We start from the raw sequence: 18,151 nt of genomic DNA on the forward strand, positions 1-18,151 counted from the left end.
CAGACATCTCAGGCAGGGCAGCCGTGAGCCAAACACCACTCTTCCCAGGACAGGCGGAGGTGCAGGCGAGTAGGCAGGGCAGCCAGAGGGGTGAGGTTTCCTGCAGGGCAGCCGCTGCTCTCTCCGACTGGAGCAAACATGCCCACCATGGGTCTGGGTCCTTGTTGTCTGGACACAGAACCCAGAGCAGGCTGCCTCTATGCTGTCCCCACTGCAAGAAGTACACAGGAACAGGCTGAAGGGCTCTCCACACTCAGGACTCAAGAGCAAGGGAGTGAGCGGGCACCCACTCCAGCCCAGGCAAGCAGGGGCCTAGAGCTGCCAAGGACAGGGAGAGAGCAGCCCCAGACCCCCATGCCCACCTTAGCCTCCTCCCTCCAATCCGTTACAGTCCAGACTGGAAACCACCCAAGTCTGTCCATGGATCGACAGGCAGACTGTGAACACCTACACAGTAGAAAAGGGACTGACTGCTGATCGGTGCAGCCAGGGCTGAGTCCCAAAGGGCATACTGACATGTGTGGGCAGCAGACACAAAAGGCTGAACACACACTGTGTGATCTCCGTGCAGGAAATTCTAGGGCAGGCAGGCAATCTACAGGACGGTAGGCGGGCAACAGGACCTGGGGCCGGGGTTACAGGGAAACGTCTGCCTCTGCCAGGTAGGGCTCACAATGCACTGACCTGCTCTGTAGGCTCCAGCAGTTTGACTTCCACAATAATAAAGCAACACCCCTCTACTGTTCAGCATTTTATTTTCCTTTACTTTCAAAGAATACCATCTATCCCTTTCTTCTTAAAAACTCTTTCACTGTTTATTTTCATCTGCTTTTGCTTCATTTTATTTCTAACTGATAGCTTTTAATGTGTTTTGCCACTTTCCCTAAACTCATCCTGTCCTCTTCCTCTGAAGTATGCCTAGCTGAGTTTATTCACTTCCAGTGTCCTTTTTAACCTTCTTTTCACAAACAGCAAACGCAGTCATCTGTGCAGACCTCCTCTCAGGCTGAGCCGGGTCTGCGGCCACAGCAACCAGACCCCAGCACGGGCAGACCACCTGAGGGCCCCAAAACCCACACCAGTCCTGTATGTATCCCGGGGTGCTGTCCAGGGGATGTTAACCTCCAACTTGCAAAAGAAGCTAAGCAAGATGGGAGGGGGCAGGCAAGCCCTTCTGAGGCTGGGCCCCAAACCCCAGGAGACAGTATAGGTGGGGAAGGTGGGTCCACTGGCATCTAAAGGCCAAGAATCCCACTCACAGTCAGGGCCACCAATGCCTGGGAACACCCTTGCCTCTACCACCCCCAGGAACCAGCCCCCGCTGTGTGACTCCAAATCACTCACAGCACCACATGTGTGCTAACAGAGAAGCCTCAGTGTTCTCCATCAACCTCTGGTAAAACCTGAACCCCCAGCTGCCCATCCTGGCCACCCAAGACACCAAGAGCCAGCCACCCTCCCCACACAACACAGCCCCTACCCCTCTCCATGAAATCGCTCCTCCCCAACTGATAACCTTCTCCCCACGTCGTGGCTCCAAGTTCAGGACCACTCAGCACACACACAAGGCCCACAGTCCAGGCCCCAGGCCCTCAACCCAGAGTCCTCACCCAGAACGCTCAGAGGCCACTACCATGGGGCAGAACCACCCCAATCAAATGTCCCTAGGGAAATGTCTGGAAGCTTGTCAAAGCACAGACAGCCACCACTGAGGGCAGCTTTTGTCCCCCTAGGAGTCCAACAGTCCAGGTGACCAGGCCAAGACCTACGTCATGCAGGGTGGGGGCAACCATCCCAAGCAAAAGCTAGAGCAGATCATTCGCATATGTCATAGGTCTAGTGCATAGCCAGGGAGAGGCGGGGGTGCTTCTTGGGTCCCCAGGGCCCGAGAATGTGCAGACATCGAGACTGTTCCATAGGGTCCCCTAGAATCAGCCCATTCTGCCTGTGGCTGTGGCCATCCAGACCCAGACCTTTGGGAACATGCTTCCAACTAGGAACACAGGATGGCCCCAAAGACCTGAGAGGATGCAGGGGGTCTTTCAACAGTGGCAGGGGACCCTCGCAATGCTGATAACCAACGACCCTGCAGTCCCCTTAAGTCAAATACTGCTATTGCACAAAAACACTTGAGGGTGGAGTATTTCCAAAATCCAAGCACACGTGGGCCCCCACCACACCCAGGAAGGCACCTGGTGACTGCACCCCTGCCCTGCTCCCCATCCAGTCTCCTCCACCCTTCAAGCTTTCAGTGTTCTTCCAACAAAGCCAAATTTACTCTCCTGCTTGAAACTCTTAATTAGAGAGAAGAAATGCCACAGAACCTGTCAAGGTAGGTGTCAGTGGATTGCTGCCGGCCAATGCAGCAAAAGGACTTCCTGGCTTGAAGACACAGCCCAACAGCCAGCTCCTTCTGGAGGACCACAGCAGCACCCAGGCTGAAAAGCTGCATCCCACAGGGTGCAGGGGGAAGCACCCTGACGTGTCTGGCCCCAGTCTGGAGATGACAGGAACATGCAAAACCTGGGCCCAGCTGTGGGCAGGGCTGGGTGTGAGCCCACCCTGAACTCACCCCCCAGGGGAAAGGGGAGGCTCGTGGATCCACTCACCCCGGTGGTGGGCTCTCACCACAGCTCAGGGAGGTGGGAGCTGCAGGCCACGTGGTGATTCACCATCACTGCACACGTTAGCACAAATGCTACAATTATGACTTTGCAAAATACCCAGAACATAAAAAAGAGACAAGAAGGGCATGTACCAAAGTGAAAACAGCTACGTCAGAGGAAAGAGATTTGGGGCAGTTTTTCCTTTTTCAGGTTTCAGCATCTGTCATGTCCGTCACCCTAACCGTAACTCAGGTAGCTTGAAACGTCCCCCCCAAAACCCCACAGTGGCCTCCCCATCCATCGTCCGCCACCCCCTCCATCCTGACAACCCCCACTCATTGGAGGGGGTCCAGGGCTAGCACGTTAGGGGAGGGATTGTTCTACATTAAAACTGACACGACAACCAAATGCAACGCATGACTCTTGACTGGATCCTGGATCCAAACAGGAAAACCATCAGGAAGGCACAGTCCACGTCAGAAGTGTGGCTGACAGCACCCAAGTTAGATTTGAGTGTGACACTGAGCTATGGTTTTGTAGGAAAACGTCCTCACTCCTATATGAGATGTGTGCTGAAGTTTTCAGGGCAAGGTGGAAATGGGCCAGAATAAAACATATGCAGAGGTACAGAGATAAAGCAAATGTGGCAAAATGTTTACAGCTGGTAACTCCAACTTTCCCATCCATGTTTTTCAAAATAAAAAGTTTGTGGAGAAGTGTAAACTGGATTGCTGGCAGAGAGGAGAAAGCTCAGAGAAAGAAGAAAGAGGAGAGGGTAGGGCCAGTGGGTAGACAGCTAGGAGGCCATGTCACAGGGTCCCAGCCACAGACTCCTGGAGGCGAGAGGTGGAAGGAACAGGGCATGGCAGCCCCTGGAGGCACCTAGAAGCAGTAGGGTATGTGGGTTGTTCTGTTCGGAAGACAGGCCCAGGTGGAAGAAGGCCTCATCAAACATGGACACCAATCAGATCTTGGAAGGATGAGGTAATGAGCACCAATAAGACCTTGGGGGGATAAAGTAACCAAGACAGACACGGGCAGGCACCCCTCGCACTCGCCCACTGCCCGCCACCCCTGTCTACCAACAAAACCCACTGTGCCCAGCCCCAGGGAATAGATCATAACCCATCTATGCCATCAAGCCTTTCCCAGATGCCCTTGCAGCTAAGGGAGACCACACAATCTCACTGTAACCAGAAAAACCAAAGAGGCTTACTGGTAAACGTTTTCCTTTATGGATTAAAATATGGACACCTTACCTAACCTCCACCTAACCACCTGCTTGCTTCCTGTCTTCAAATATGGTTGTGATGCCTGGAACTATGGCAGCCTTTCTGCCACCATGAGGCGACAGGACTGGGGACAAATCCAACAAGGCTGAGGAAAGCAGAAGGGAAAGAGGGACAGCACCTTTCTCCCTGCCAACATTGCTGAGTCACTAGGGCCCTGGACAGGCATCCCCAGATTTCAGATTCTGGGGATGATCAAAAGTCTGCACTGCTTAGCCACACTTGGTTTGCAGCTAAGAATTTTCCCAGCTTATCCACTCCTGAGAAAGCACACAGACAGCCAGGAAAGCAGGAGGCCTGGGGGAAAAAGTGGACATCAGGAGGACAGGTCCTTCCAGGCAGCTTCTGGCCTGAGACAGGTAGGGAGTCTTCTCAAGGGCAAGGCCAGCTTTCCATGTCTAGATCCAAGTGCTGACAACAGCACCACCAATAAGTGAGATGGGAACCCCCACATCTGCAATGTCTGCAATGCAGCCAAGACATGCCATGGGAACACTGGAACTCTATGTTCCAATGTTGGAACTGCTGGAACTCTACCAACAGTCAGCCAACACTCCTCGGAGCCCATCCTGGTCCCATGAGATCTTCGCAAAACTAAAGAAAAGGGGGAAGGGGTGCAAGGCCTCCCACACCCTGTCAAGAGCTTCACAACACAGCGAGTATTTTAAAGGCTCTGAGAAGTCCCACAACAGCAATTCATGCTTGACCCAGCACTCTTCAAGCCTATTTAGTAACACCCCTTTCCAAAGCAACCCTCTGAACACACATGCAAAATGACAATGCAGGGGAGAAGCAGGAAGCGTGCCACCAGCTGCTGTCTCTCTGTGTGAGCTTGGATGTGAGCCACCTTCCCCGAGTCTCCTCCTCATCTATGAAAACAGAGTCCCAAAACTTCTCAAAGTGGTTCTGAGGACCTGATAAACTCACACATGGGTCCAGACACCCAAGAAAGCCCTCACCATACCACAGCTTCTTTCCTGCCCTCCTGCCCATGGCCAGCTGACAGCCTCCTGCCAAGGAGGCCCCCAAAGCCAAGCCAGGACAGCCCTGTGCAAACCATCAAGACTTGGGGGCACCAAGCCTCGCCCAGCACCGCTCTCTACTCCACTGGCTCCTCTGCCCATGTGCCTGGGCAGGGCTCATGCCATGCCATCTTTAATTTCTGGAGCCACCATAGAGAGACCCCACTCCTGAACACCTGAGAAATACGCCCAGCTCAAGGGCTGACCAGCCTTGGTCCTCAGGGAGGTGGCGCATGAGGGGGACCACTGTCCAGTCCTCCTGACTTGTGCCATGAAGGCATGAAGACCGCTTGGCACAGAAGCCCCTGGAAGCAGATGCTCAGGGAGCCCACAATCCAGGGCCACCTCTCTATGGCCAAGGATGCTCTGCCCAGACTGCAGCCTCCCCCCAGAGCACGGCTGGGCAGGGCTTTCTGGAAAACCCCTCCAAGAGGACCGGAACACAAAGCACAAAGACAGGAATGGACCCCAAACCAGATCCTCTCCTTGCAAACCAATAAATTGCATTAAGAAACACTCTAGAAACAAATAAAAAGATAAATTTTAAAAGCAGTGATGGGACTTCCCCGGTGATGCAGTGGTTAACAATCTACCTACCAGTGCAGGGGACACGGGTTCGATCCCTGGTCCGGGAAGATCCCACGTGCCGCAGAGCAACTAAGCCCGTGCGCCACAACTACTGAGCCTGCTCTCTAGAGCCCATGAGCCACAACTACTGAGCCCATGTGACACAACTACTGAAGCCCACATGCCTAGAGCCCGTGCTCTGCAACAAGAGAAGCCACCACAATGAGAAGCCCACGCACTGCAACAAAGAGTAGCCCCTGCTCGCCGCAACTAGAGAAAGCCTGCACGCAGCAAGGAAGACCCAACACAGCCAAACATACATACATACATAAATAACTTTATTTTTAAAATATATAAATAAATAAAAATAAAAGCTGTGACACTTAGTAACTATAGCTGTATTTATAAAATACATGGGGAAACAAGAACTTGAAGGTAACGTGCAAAAATAGTAAGTAGTTATATTCACTTGAATTATGAGTCGTTTTTTCATTTCTGCATACTTCTTTAATGTAGCTGTTATGCTGCTTTGTTTTGCTTTTTAATTAATGAACTATTTTTTTAAAAGAAGTTCTCGGCTTACAGAAAGACTGAGCAGAAAGTACAGAGTTCCCTTGTACTCCCTCACACCTGCACACAGTTTTCCCTATTATTAATATCTTGCATTGGTGTGGTACTTTGTTATAACTGGCATGCCAATATTGATATTATTATTAACTAAAGTCATTGTTTATATTATGGTTCTCTCTTGGTGTTGCACATTCTATGGGTTTGGACAAATTTATAATGACAGGTATCCATCATTATAGTATCACACAGAATAGTTTCACTGCCCTAAAAATCCTCTTGTGCTCTACCTATTCATCAGTCCCTCCCCACTAACCCCTGGCAACCACTGATCTTTTAACTGTCTCCACAGTTTTGCCTTTTCCAGAATGTCATATAGTTGGAATCATACAGTATGCAGTCTTTTCAGATTGGCGTCTTTCACTTACTAATGTGCATTTAAGGTTCTTCCGTATCTTTACATTGTTTGAAAGTTCATTTCTTTTTAGCGCTGAATAATATTCCACTGTCTGGATGTACTACAGTTTATCTGTTCAACTACTGAAGGATATCTTGGTTGCTTCCAAGTTTTGGCAATTATGAATAAAGCTGCTATAAACATCTGTGTGCGGGTTTTTGTGCGGACATAAATTTTCCACTTATTTGGGTAAATACCAAGGGGCATGATTGCTGAATGATATGGTAAGAGTGTAAAGTTTTGTAAGATGTCGTCATACTGTCTTCCAAAGTGGCTGTACCATTTTGCATTCCCACAAGCAATGAATGAGAGCTCCTGTTGCTCCACATACTTGTCAGCATTTGGTGATGCCAGTATTCTGAATTTTGGCCATTCTAATAGGTGTGTAGTGATATCTCATTCTTTTAATTTGCATTGCCCCAATGAAACATGATGTGGAGTGTCTGTTCATATGCTTATTTGCCATCTGTGTATCTTCTTTGATGAGATGTTTGTTAAGGTCTTTAGCCCACTTCCCCCCACCCCCACCCCCGAGCTTTCCTCTGTTCAAGAAGCCAAGGTCAGAGGCAAGGAGGGGACCATGGTTCTGTGTTCCCCTTCCGTGACCCACAAAAAAGGTCCTGGCCTATTTTTTTTTTTTTATAATGACGAATTTTTTCTCTGAACTTTATTAATTTATTTTATTTATTTTTGCTGTGTTGGGTCTTCGTTTCTGTGCAAGGGCTTTCTCTAGTTGTGGCAAGCGGGGGCCACTCTTCATCGCGGTGCGCGGGACTCTCACTATCGCAGCCTCTCTTGTTGTGGAGCACAGGTTCCAGAGCGCAGGCTCAGTAGTTGTGGCTCACGGGCCTAGTTGCTCCGCGGCATGTGGGATCCTCCCAGACCAGGGCTCGAACCCGTGTCCCCTGCACTGGCAGGCAGACTCTCAACCACTGCGCCACCAGGGAAGCCCCTATTTTTTAATCTGGTTGTCTGGTTTCTTATTGTTAAGTTTTAAGAGTTCTTGGTATATTCTGGGTAACAGCCCTTTATCAGATAGGCGTTTGACAAAGATTTCCTCCCAGTCTGCATCTTGTCTTCTCATTTGCTTATAGGCCTTTGCAGAACAGAAGTTTTTCATTTTAATGAAGCTGAACTTAGAAAGTTTTTCCTTCATCGATCATATCTGTGGTGTTGTATCTAAAAAGTAACTGCCAAACCCAAGGTCACCTACATTTTCTCCTATGTTATCTTCCAGGAAATTTACAGTTTTGCATTTTACATTTAGGTCTATGATCCATTTTGAGTTAACTTTTGTGAAAGGTGTAAGGTCTGTGTCCATATTCATTTTTTTGCATGTGGATGTACAGTTTCAACAGTACCATCTGTTGAAATGACCGTCTTTCTCCATTGTGTTGCCTTTGCCCCTTTGTCAAAGGTCAGGTCATATATTTATGTATATCTGTTTCTGGGCTCTCTATTCTGTTTCATTGATCTATTTCTCTATACCACACTGCCTTGATCATTTTTCTTTTATTCTTTTCCAAAACTTTAACACTTATTTAAAGAACACTGACATAAATTGGAGGTAATGATCAAGTATTCCAGGAAATCTTAGAATTCAAGTCTCTCAGGAACAGAACTGGATATGAAAAATACCTGAAGCGGGAAAACCTACAGCTGACTCAGGTTGCCAACCTCAGACAGGCTGGGCTTCTGCATCCTCACCAGGGGGCCTCTCCACCCCAAACACAGCTCCTGGGTTGTCTGTGGCCAGAAGCAGATCCTAATATGCTTCTTAGAGATTCCACCTGCTTCATTCACACCCTTTCCTTATCTGCAGCTCACCAGCCGGGTGCTCAGGTAGAGCTGCAGGGGCACAGGCCCTCAGCCTGCCTGCACCTGGAGGCCCCTGGGCCACCCCAGGGGCCCACCTCCAGCCTCAGGCAGGCCTTCCTGCTCCTCCAGGTTCAGCTTGCTCTCCACTTCAATCTCAGCTTCTTAAACTGTTTACCTGCAGGGTGAAAAGAGGCTTAACTCTGAGTGCCCACTCTCAGCAGTGCTGCACACTCGGTGCTGAATGCACCTCTCCACAGTCCCCATGGCCCTGTGAGGGTTGGCTAGCACCATCCCCATTGCACAAGCAGGTAAACCGGGGTTCAGAAAGGCAGGTGCCCTCTCTATGGCCTCCCCACTGGGAAGCTGTGGGGCTGGGGTCCGAATGCAGCAGGACACGCTCCCAGAGTGTTTGTATGCACTGCACAGTGTGCCCTCCCTGGCTGCGAGGCTCCTAAGCACCCCTTCCCACCACCTCAGGCAGAGGCTGGCACCGTTCAGCCAAGGCAGACCACAAAGGAGACCCAAGCCTGTGGCCTGAACCCCTGCAGGACTGAGTCAAGCTCTTCTCCATCGAAGTGGTGACCTACAGCTCCGTGTTCTCACCTTCGGCATCATCCAGCTCCAGCCTGAAGCCAGCCCAAGCTACTGGCCCCAAGAGATGCCTACAGCCAGGCAGAGGGCTGCTAGAGTCAGCCATTCTGGAAGGTGAGTGGCAGACACCCAACAAGTCCAGCCAGCCCAGGACCGCAGGACAGTCTCTCCACAGACTGACTCCCTTGCTTCCTGCAGGCTTCTCGCAAACACCCCTCCTCTGTGAGCACCTGGCTCTCCCACCATGACTCTCCTGCTGACTGTGGTACACCAGGGCTGGAACCAGGACACATGCTCAAAAAATGCCTGCTGAGGGCTTCCTTGGTGGCGCAGTGGTTGAGAGTCCGCCTGCCAATGCAGGGGACACGGGTTCGTGCCCCGGTCCGGGAAGATCCCACATGCCGTGGAGCGGCTGGGCCCGTGAGCCATGGCCGCTGAGCCTGCGCGTCTGGAGCCTGTGCTCCGCAACGGGAGAGGCCACAACAGTGAGAGGCCCGCGTACCGCAAAAAAAAAAAAAAATGCCTGCTGAGCCAATAAACCACACCAGCCTGCGCTGCTGAGCCCGGGCACGAGACCCAGCATTGGGAACCCTAGGGAACGTACAGTCTCTACGCTCCTCTTATCAATTCTTTCCCTTGCCACCATAATGTTCCAGCTAACAGTCCACCAGCAAAGCTTCACCCACCTCAGAGTTACACAGTCACCACCTGGAAATGGCACGAGAGGTGGGGAGATGCTCACCAGCCCTCCACCCAAGTTAGACAGTCTGGGGATCCCCCCCTCTGGGGTCCAAGTCAGTGGGCAATTCAGGCCTGAGACGCTCAGCCTGGTACCCTCACACGCCAGGGCCCTGAGGATACCTTGAGAGGCACACACTCGGCCACAGGAGCACCTGCTTCCAACAGGGAATAAGCTGCAATGCCCAATGTGCCCACAGTGGTGACCCACAGCTCGGGCTGCTTGTTCATCATTGCTGACCACACTCACCTCCCCAACAAAGCTTGGGGATAGGGGAGGGGCCTCTGGGTTCTGGATGCCCACACTTCTGCACTGATGGGCCCCTCCCCAGTGCATTTCACAGGCCTCTCAGGAAGTTGGCACCAGCCTTTCTCACCAACCAAACCAAACTGTGGTCAAGATGACACATGAGGGGCTTCCCTGGTGGCGCAGAGGTTGAGAGTCAGCCTGCCGATGCAGGGGACACGGGTTCGAGCCCTGGTCTGGGAAGATCCCACATGCTGCGGAGCGGCTGGGCCCGTGAGCCATGGCCGCTGAGCCTGTGTGTCCGGAGCCTGTGCTCCACAACGGGAGAGGCCACAACGGTAAGAGGCCCGCGTACCGCAAAAAAAAAAAAAAAAAAAAAAAGATGACACATGAAACATCATTTGGGAAAGCAAGCTCAGTGTTGACACCCAACTGCTTTCAAATTACACCTCTTCCAACAAAATTGTATCCTTAGAAGATTTTTTAAAAATAAAAATATAAAAGCAGGGTGACCGCCAGCCAAATTGAGTTGAGCCCTTTCTAAGCATCTTGCTCCAGCAAGTGAGCACCATCTCCTCTGCACATCCCCTCATCTCCCCATGTCAGCCAGATCGAGCTGCTTGTGGCTCCTCTGAAAGCAACACCTGACCCTCCCACATGAAGCCACAGGGGAGACCTCTCAACCCTGGGCCTGCGGCTGCCCAGCACCACAGGGCACATGCCTGGTCTATGAAAGGCGATGATGCACCTATACGGTCAGGTGTGTGAGCTCAGCACCCAGTACAGGTGGGGCACCCACAGCCAGGGGAGCGGTGCCAGACCACACCAATAGCAGGCAGACCTGGCCACCCTCTGAGGACAGCAAGGGGACCCGGCATGCTCAGCACGGCTGCACACGACAGGCACCTACAGGCATTATCTACTGCCAGGGTGCAGGAAGGTGACACAGAGGTCTGGCTGTGGTGGGTGAGTTGGGAAAAAACGAGTCCTCCATGGCCACATGAAGGAGACATCAGCAGATCCTGTGGTCCCCACATCCACAGCCTCTCCCTGGCCTGGAGTCCAGGCCATCACCACCCCACGGGAGCCCAGGAACCTCTGGGCAGTGCAGAGCAGCAACAGGACAGCTTCATGATGACACCTGAGGGGTCCAGACACCTGTCCCTGGCTGATGGGGGCTCAAGCCCCATGGTACCTCTTCAGGACTCTCATGGCCCTCAAAGTCCCTGCAAGTACTCCAGGCAGAGGGTCAATGACTGACACCTCCATGAGGCTAAATGACTCCCACACTGGGCACAGGCCAGGACACAAGCGAGGGAAACATGAGTTGCGGGTGGAGACCCCAAGAGGCTGTGCCCAACCCTGTAACTGCAGCTCAAAGCAGCCTTCTGTGAGCAGGAGGCAGCGCAGAGGACCCTTGGAGACAGGGGCCTGCTGATGGGAGGGGGCAGCACTGACCAAGGGGGCTGAAAACCAAGGCTCTCTCCAAGTTCTCGAGGAAGACACTTAAGCAGGTAGTCCAGGAAAGGCCAACAGGCCGCCTCCAAGGAGGCTTCTGGACACTGGCTGGGATCTGGGTTGGCTGCATTTTCTCTGCTCGGAGGCCCCACCCCTGGCTCAGAGGCATCAGCAGGTGAGAGAGGGTGCCTGAGTCACCTGAGACCATGTCAGTGGTCTACACCTACCCCCACCCCAGGCAACCCAGAGTCAACCAGAAGCCTCCAGCTATCCCGTGCACTGTCTGACAGGATGGGGTCTGTGAGGGGCCAGAGCTGGCCACAGGGACGTGGGAAATGTGAGCCAGAGTAAAGGCAGTGCTCTGGGTGCATTTGTACTTTCCCTGTTGCTATTATGTGTCCTAGTGCCAGAAATGAACATTCATTCAAAAGAAAACAGAAGGGGAGGTAATATTTTAAAATGGCTTCCCCCCAAAAATCAATGTCAGCTTCAAACGTCTGGAGAATTCAGGAGATGAAAACACCTCGCTGCCCTTCACTGTGATATGAACACATATTGCCCTTTCTGCAAAGCTCTTTCGACACTAAATTATAGAAGGAAACTTGAAGTCGTGGGGATCTTTACATCCTCCAAGCCAGACTTATTAGGTCCAAAAATGCGGCCTTTCCTCCCCTTGGCAGGGAACCCTGGAAAAAGCAAGCGGGTGACACTGTCTCAGTTCTGGGGGAGGCAGGCAGGTGCCAACATCCCCCATGGTCCCAAGGTTGAGAGGAGGAAACAGACTTTTGAGGGTCGATTTCCAGGGCATTCCAAAGATGCCAGCTGAGGAGCTTATGGGGCTTGGGGAAGAGAGGGTTGGAGGGCAGGAGGAATACTGCAAAGCTCCCTGTACTGAAGGGCAATGCTCCTGGCAACCCACCCTCCAGTGGGAGCCCTGATGCTTGGGAATTCTGGGGGCTGAGTGGAGGATGAACATCTCCACCCTGTGCACTAGGAAACCCCCTCCCCAGGCGCAAAGCCAGCACGCCACCTGTCGCCCACCCTGGTGCTTGGTGGTCCGAGAGGACTAACCTGGCGCCCTGCCCTCCACCCTTATCTCCTCTCCTAAGGACGGCCATGCCAGGTGGCCTCTTCCCATGATGCTGCAATCCCCCTCTACCATCTGTATCCTCACAGGTGACCTTGGTGGGCTCTCAACAATAAAATGGGGGAAACAACAGCCTCCTGTTTGGTGAAAAAGGAGAGTGCACACACAGCAGGCTCTCAGCTGCTGTCCTAAGCTGGTTCCCAGCCCCCTCTGGTGTAAAACCCTCTCAGACCTACCCATCAGAAGGCAGCTGACCCTAACTGCTGCATATCAGCCCTCTTGTTGGGGGAGATACAGGAACAGCTTCCCGGCTGGCATGGAGCCCCCAGTAACTACTGTATAAGAAGCAAAACCAGACAGATTAGAAGCCATCTCCCACTTTCCTACTCCCACCCAGAGTACAGGAGTAAAAGCCCCCTGGACAGCAGCCAGGCTCCACTCCGGTGCCGCTCTGCTTAGGGACCCAGAGGCAGAACAGCTTGCCTTGCCTTAAAGGGAATGGGAATTAACAACCTCCTCCAAGGGTCACATGCGCCTGCAATGCCTCAACCAGATCAGCTGGGCTCTGCTGCTGAGGTCTAACTCAGCTCCTGCCTGCTGCAGCACCCCCACTCCTGTCCTCCCCCCGCAGAGGCATTCCGCAGCAGAGCACCAGTGGGTGCTTGGAGTGCCACACCAGGTCACTAGCAAGAGCGAGAAGGCGAGGAGGGAAGACACACAGCCACACTCTGGAATCAGGAATCCTCTTTTCCCTCTCCGGTCTTCCCTTTCCGGGTCCTCTCTCCCCTGTGCGTTCACACACAGCAGTGATGCCCAGCTCACTCCTATGCCATCCCAGCACACCATCCCCAGGGCCACAGACCACAGACCACTGAGGCCACCCCTCAGCAGGTCCCCGAACCTGCAACCGCGAGGGAGGGGAGTTCTCAGTCCCTCTCAGTGAGGGACTCGATAGGCCACCCCTGGCTCCACCATGAAAAGTCCCTATTTCCACAACAACCAAGGAGCTGTGAGGAGGGGTGGTCTCCGAAGCTCTTTGTCTCAGGAGAAAGGCTGAGGACAGGTGGACACTGGACAAATTAGCCAGCTCACATATACACACACACACACACAGGCCACCCTGCAGGGGCCCAGAGGACAAAGCAACCAAATCCCACTTCTGAGCCAAAAAGGCAGGCTGCCTGCAGTGTGGCAGGCGGCCTGCATCAGGACTGGCAGGCCCAGCTAACTTTCCAGGGCGCTGGGGTAGGCTTACATCCGCATGGCCAGCTCTCACAGAGTCCAGCCCCATGCCTGACAGCTGTTCCCCCAAACAAGGGAGGGCCAATAAACACCCACTGTGACAGGTGCTGCCCCAGCTTCCACGGCCGGCCCAGGACAGCCTGAGTTACCATTTATATAATCTTCCAGGGCTGGGGCTGACATAGCCAACATGAGGGCAAGGTTATGAAAAATGCAAGTCCAGAGCCTTTGCATCCACAAAAACCAAACCAAAACAAAACAAAACCCCACCTGCATTTTACATGACTGGGTTTTAAGACTTCTCACATATCCATTTTGTGAACTAACGGGACATAGTGACAACACTTCCAGGCTTTGCCCCAGAGGCCCCAGGGCCCACCATCCCTCACCATAAACAGACCCCAGGTGAAAAACCCCTCAGACATCCCCAACTGGGGCATCCACACTCCGCAAGACACAGTAAGGTGCTCACTTAAGAGCAGCTGAGAGTCCCCCAAACCACCCTGTGACCACTTGGACACAGGGCCCTGCAGCCCACACACTGCTTCTGCACAGACACAGACGATCCAGACAGCCTGGGTCAGTACAGCCCAGAAGAAGGAGCGGCACTGATCGGCACTGAAAGACACGCCCTCCAAGTGCCCAGTCTCCATCATGGGCCCACATCGTGCCACACTTAGACACCACACACTGGGAGGTCCAACCTCCGTCACCCAACCGTCACCACACAGACCACCAGCGCAACCAACCACCCACCCAGAGGGTGACACACAGAGGGCCGCTGCCAGGGGTGGCTAAGGCCAGGCATGGCCCGATGCCACAACGCACTCGCCCACCACCACCTGCGTCCATCTCGCCCCTCACCTGCAACTCGCACCAGGCTACCTCCACCCAGGTCTCCGTGTCCAGCCCCTTGTAGACCGTCTTGAAGGAGCCGCGGCCAAGCTCAATGTCGAACTTGAGGAAGCGGCCGTCCAGGGAGGTGGCCACAGCCTTGAGGTCGTCCTCGTCGTCCTCCTCCTCCTCGGGCTCCTCCCGGCGTGCGCGCCCGAGCTCTGGCCTCGCCTCGAGAGCCCCCACGTTCTCCTTCCTCGCGGCCGCCGCCGCCTCCTCCTCTCGGGGACCGCCCTCGGGGGCAGGCGCGGGCGAGGGCGCGGGGTCCGGGCCAGGCTCCTGCGTGCCCGCGGGCTCAGGGCCGGGGTCGGCAAGGTCGCCCAGCGGCGCGGCAGGCGCGGCAGGCGCCGGGACGGCCGGGCGACCGCGGGCGCGCTCGGCGATGAGGCGGCGCGTCTTGCAGAACAGCAGCACCCTTCGCTGCAGCGGCTCCGGGGGCTGCGCGCCCGGCGACTCGGCCCCCTCCAGGCCCAGCGGCTCCTCCTGATCAGAATCCACCACGCTGCGTCGCAGGAAGCGCTGGGGCCCGGGCCGCGCCGCCCGCGCCCGCGGCACCGCCGCCGGCTCCGCCATGCCCGCGGGCCCCGCACCGCGCCCCGCCTCCATCAGTGCGCCGGGGGCGTCTCGGCGGCCGCCATCGTCGTCCATCTCTGCGAGCAAGGACACACAGGCCCGCGTGAGCGCGGTCCTCGCCGCACCTGCCCGGGACGTGGGATGAGACAGCGCCGCCCCAGGGCCCACGGCCTGCCCGCCCCGGCCGCGGAGGGGCCTGCTGGGCTGTCCCTGGGGCGGGCGGGGGAAGGGGGGCTGCAGACCGGACCAGGAGGCCGGGCTAGATGGGAGGGAGCCGTGCCCTGCTCAGGCCTGGGCCGGAGAGGAGCCCTGCTGGGCTGTCCCGGGGGACACGAGGGAGGCTGCAGAAGGGGCCGGAAGGCCGGGGAGAGGGGCACCTGCGCCCTGCCCAGCCCCGGGGAAGGGGGCCTACTGGGATGTCCCTGGGAGGTGGCGGTGGTTAAGACGGGGCCGGGAGGCCCGGGCTGGGGGAGTGCCCTGGGCCGCGGAGGGATGAAGGAGGTTGGGGAAGAAGGAGGTACTGGCCAGGCGGCGGCTCCACAAAGGACGCTGCCCAGGGCGCAGGAGGGGCGCGCGGGGAGGGGGATGCGGCGGCGCGGCGCGCACACAAAGGCGGCGGGCGGGGGGCTCGGCACTCACAGGGCGAACTGGCGCCGTCCATGCCCGCGGCTCGGCGGCCCGGGCGGGCGAGGCCGCGCTCAGGGCCAGGATCCGCGCTCGGGGCTGGGGTCTCCGCTCGGTCCGGGGTCGCTATCAGGGCCGGGGTCTGCGCTCCAGACCCGGGTCACGCTCGGTGCCGTATCGCGGCGCTACTTCCTCCAGCCAGCCCGCTGCGGGGCCGCGCTCCCGGGTGCTGCTTCAGCTCCGCGCGGCTGCGCTCCCGCACCGGCTCAGACCCTGCGCGCGAGGAGGGCGGGGCATTCGGCTGCCCGCCCCCGGCCGGAGCGGCGGGGCGGGGCCTGGCACGCCCACCTGTCCTCCGGCGCGCGCGGCCACCTGCAGGCCAGCCCCCGGGGCCGCGCAGGCCCACTGCGGCCCTCATGTTCCCCCTCCGGCGGGTACTGCTGGACCCTGAGGATCTTTGGAATGCCCCATGCGGCTGCTGGCCGCGAATGGTCTGTTATCCCCCCCTGCAAACCTGGCTTGGCCATCCTAGTTTGTCCACCTGGAAAGGCTGCCAGTTCCAAGACGCGGTCAGTCCAGGAAGACACCCTGAGTTGCAAGCCTATCCATTTCAAGCCTGTCCATGATGACGTGCCTAGGCCTATCAAAGGGAAAACTGAGAAGGGATGGAGCTAAGCATGTTCCAGACAGACGCATGCAAGCCAATCTGGCTTCCACCGTGCTCCCTGGGACATACTCGTGGCAAGTGGGCATCATGCCTGCCAGATAATGGAGGAGATGACTGGCAATTCACGTCATCACCGGCAGACTGCTGCCCATCGACAGCTGGCAGATGTACATAATACGGCAGCAGTATCCCCACACATTGCAGCGGCAACCTAGGTGCTGGGGGACTACAGAGGACCTGTCCTTGACTCAGCGCTATGTGCTCTCTGAGCCCACAGAGGTAGTTTTGGGCAGCCCTGTTTGCATACCTCTCATGACAGGGAACTCACTCTCTCTGCCGGCCCATGACCCATGAGAACACAGCTAAGCAGTTAGGTCACAGTTTGCTCATCCATGAGATGGACATAATGGTCAGTACACAGCTGGTGTTCAACAAATGCTTACAGAGGCAGGGAGGAGAGGAGACAGGGCCTACCCTCTGCCTCTGCTCCAGTCAGTCCCCAGCAAAGCCCACTGGTAGGAAGGTCAGGGTCTGGCCTTGCCCCAGGGAGCCCCAGTCAAGAGGTACTTTTGAGGATGGGTGTGCCTTTGAGTGGGCTCAGGGGTCAGTCTAGTGGTCAGACCCAGCACAGCCGGGCCACCTCCCTGAGTGCCCCCCAAAGGCTACTACATGGGGAGGTGGCTCCTCACTTGACTATGTGGGGCCCACCCCAGGGCAGGTGAAACAGTGGAGAACCCAGGTCCCATAAGGAGACAGGGGCAAATGGGGGGACTGTGCCAGGAGAGCAGAGTTGGAGGCAACAGGGGTATCTGGGGGTGATGGGGGCAGCAGGGGTGTCCTGGGGTGATGGGGGCAGGGTAGGCTTCTCAGGGAACTGAAGGAAGGGTGCTGGGGCAGACAGATGGAGTGCGGTTATATGGACCTCGCAAGCTTGGGCTCTTAGGCCCTGGAAGCTCCTGCAACTGGGTGGGCAAATAATGGGGCCCCTGGGGCTCTGGCCCCTTGAGGAAGTCTCCCCATCCAGTGGGGGCCGAGAAGTTCTATAACACAGTTTTTTTCCTCTCTTATAATAAGATGATGTAACATTTCTTTTACTCTGTTCTCTGTAAAAATTTGAAAATGTGTTGATTTTTTAAATAACAGTTTCATTGGGATATAATTTAGATACCATAAAATTCACACTGTACAATTCTGTATAATTATAATTCTATATAATTATAATTTAGATACCATAAAATTCACTCTGTGTACAATTCAGTGGTTTTTAGTATATTCATAGAGTTGTGTGACCATCACCACTGTCTAATTCCAGAACATTTTTTATCACCCTCAAAAGAAACCCATGCCCATTAGCAGTCACTCCACATTACCCCTCTCTCAGCCCCAGGCTAGCAGTAATCTACTTTCCGACTCTATAGATTTGCTTATTCCTAGCATCACGTATAAATGGAATCATACAACAGTCCTTTGTGACTGGCTTCTTTCATTCAGCATAATGTTTCACTTAGTCCACATTATAGCATATATCAGTACTTCACTTCTTTTTGTGGCCATATTGATTTTTTAAGAGCAAGTACTCATTAAAGAAAGTTAAGATAGAAAAAGTAGAAATAAAAACTTTTTTAAGTTGTTACCCAAGTGTTATCCCATGGCACCTCCTGTGGCAGGCACATGTCTTTGCATGTGCAGCTGTCCACTCAGGAG

General features: G+C 54.8%; 1 protein-coding gene across 10 annotated transcripts in view; it reads right to left on the minus strand.

Annotated features, from left to right (window-relative positions):
* WNK2 (WNK lysine deficient protein kinase 2) overlaps window positions 1–16,029 on the minus strand; it is a 158,642-nt gene extending 142,613 nt beyond the window's left edge. For all 10 annotated transcript variants that reach the window (XM_032635702.1, XM_032635707.1, XM_032635704.1 and 7 more), the window contains exons 1-2: window positions 15,796–16,029; window positions 14,554–15,233 (exon numbers count right to left, since the gene is read on the minus strand). In XM_032635702.1, coding sequence (XP_032491593.1) covers window positions 14,554–15,231 — 678 coding nt within the window. In that variant the 5' untranslated portion in view covers window positions 15,232–15,233; window positions 15,796–16,029. The remainder of the gene's footprint in view (window positions 1–14,553; window positions 15,234–15,795) is intronic.
* Between the last annotated feature and the right edge of the window lie 2,122 nt (window positions 16,030–18,151).

The sequence above is a fragment of the Phocoena sinus genome, chromosome 6 (genome assembly GCF_008692025.1).
Source record: "Phocoena sinus isolate mPhoSin1 chromosome 6, mPhoSin1.pri, whole genome shotgun sequence".
Lineage (NCBI taxonomy): Eukaryota > Metazoa > Chordata > Mammalia > Artiodactyla > Phocoenidae > Phocoena > Phocoena sinus.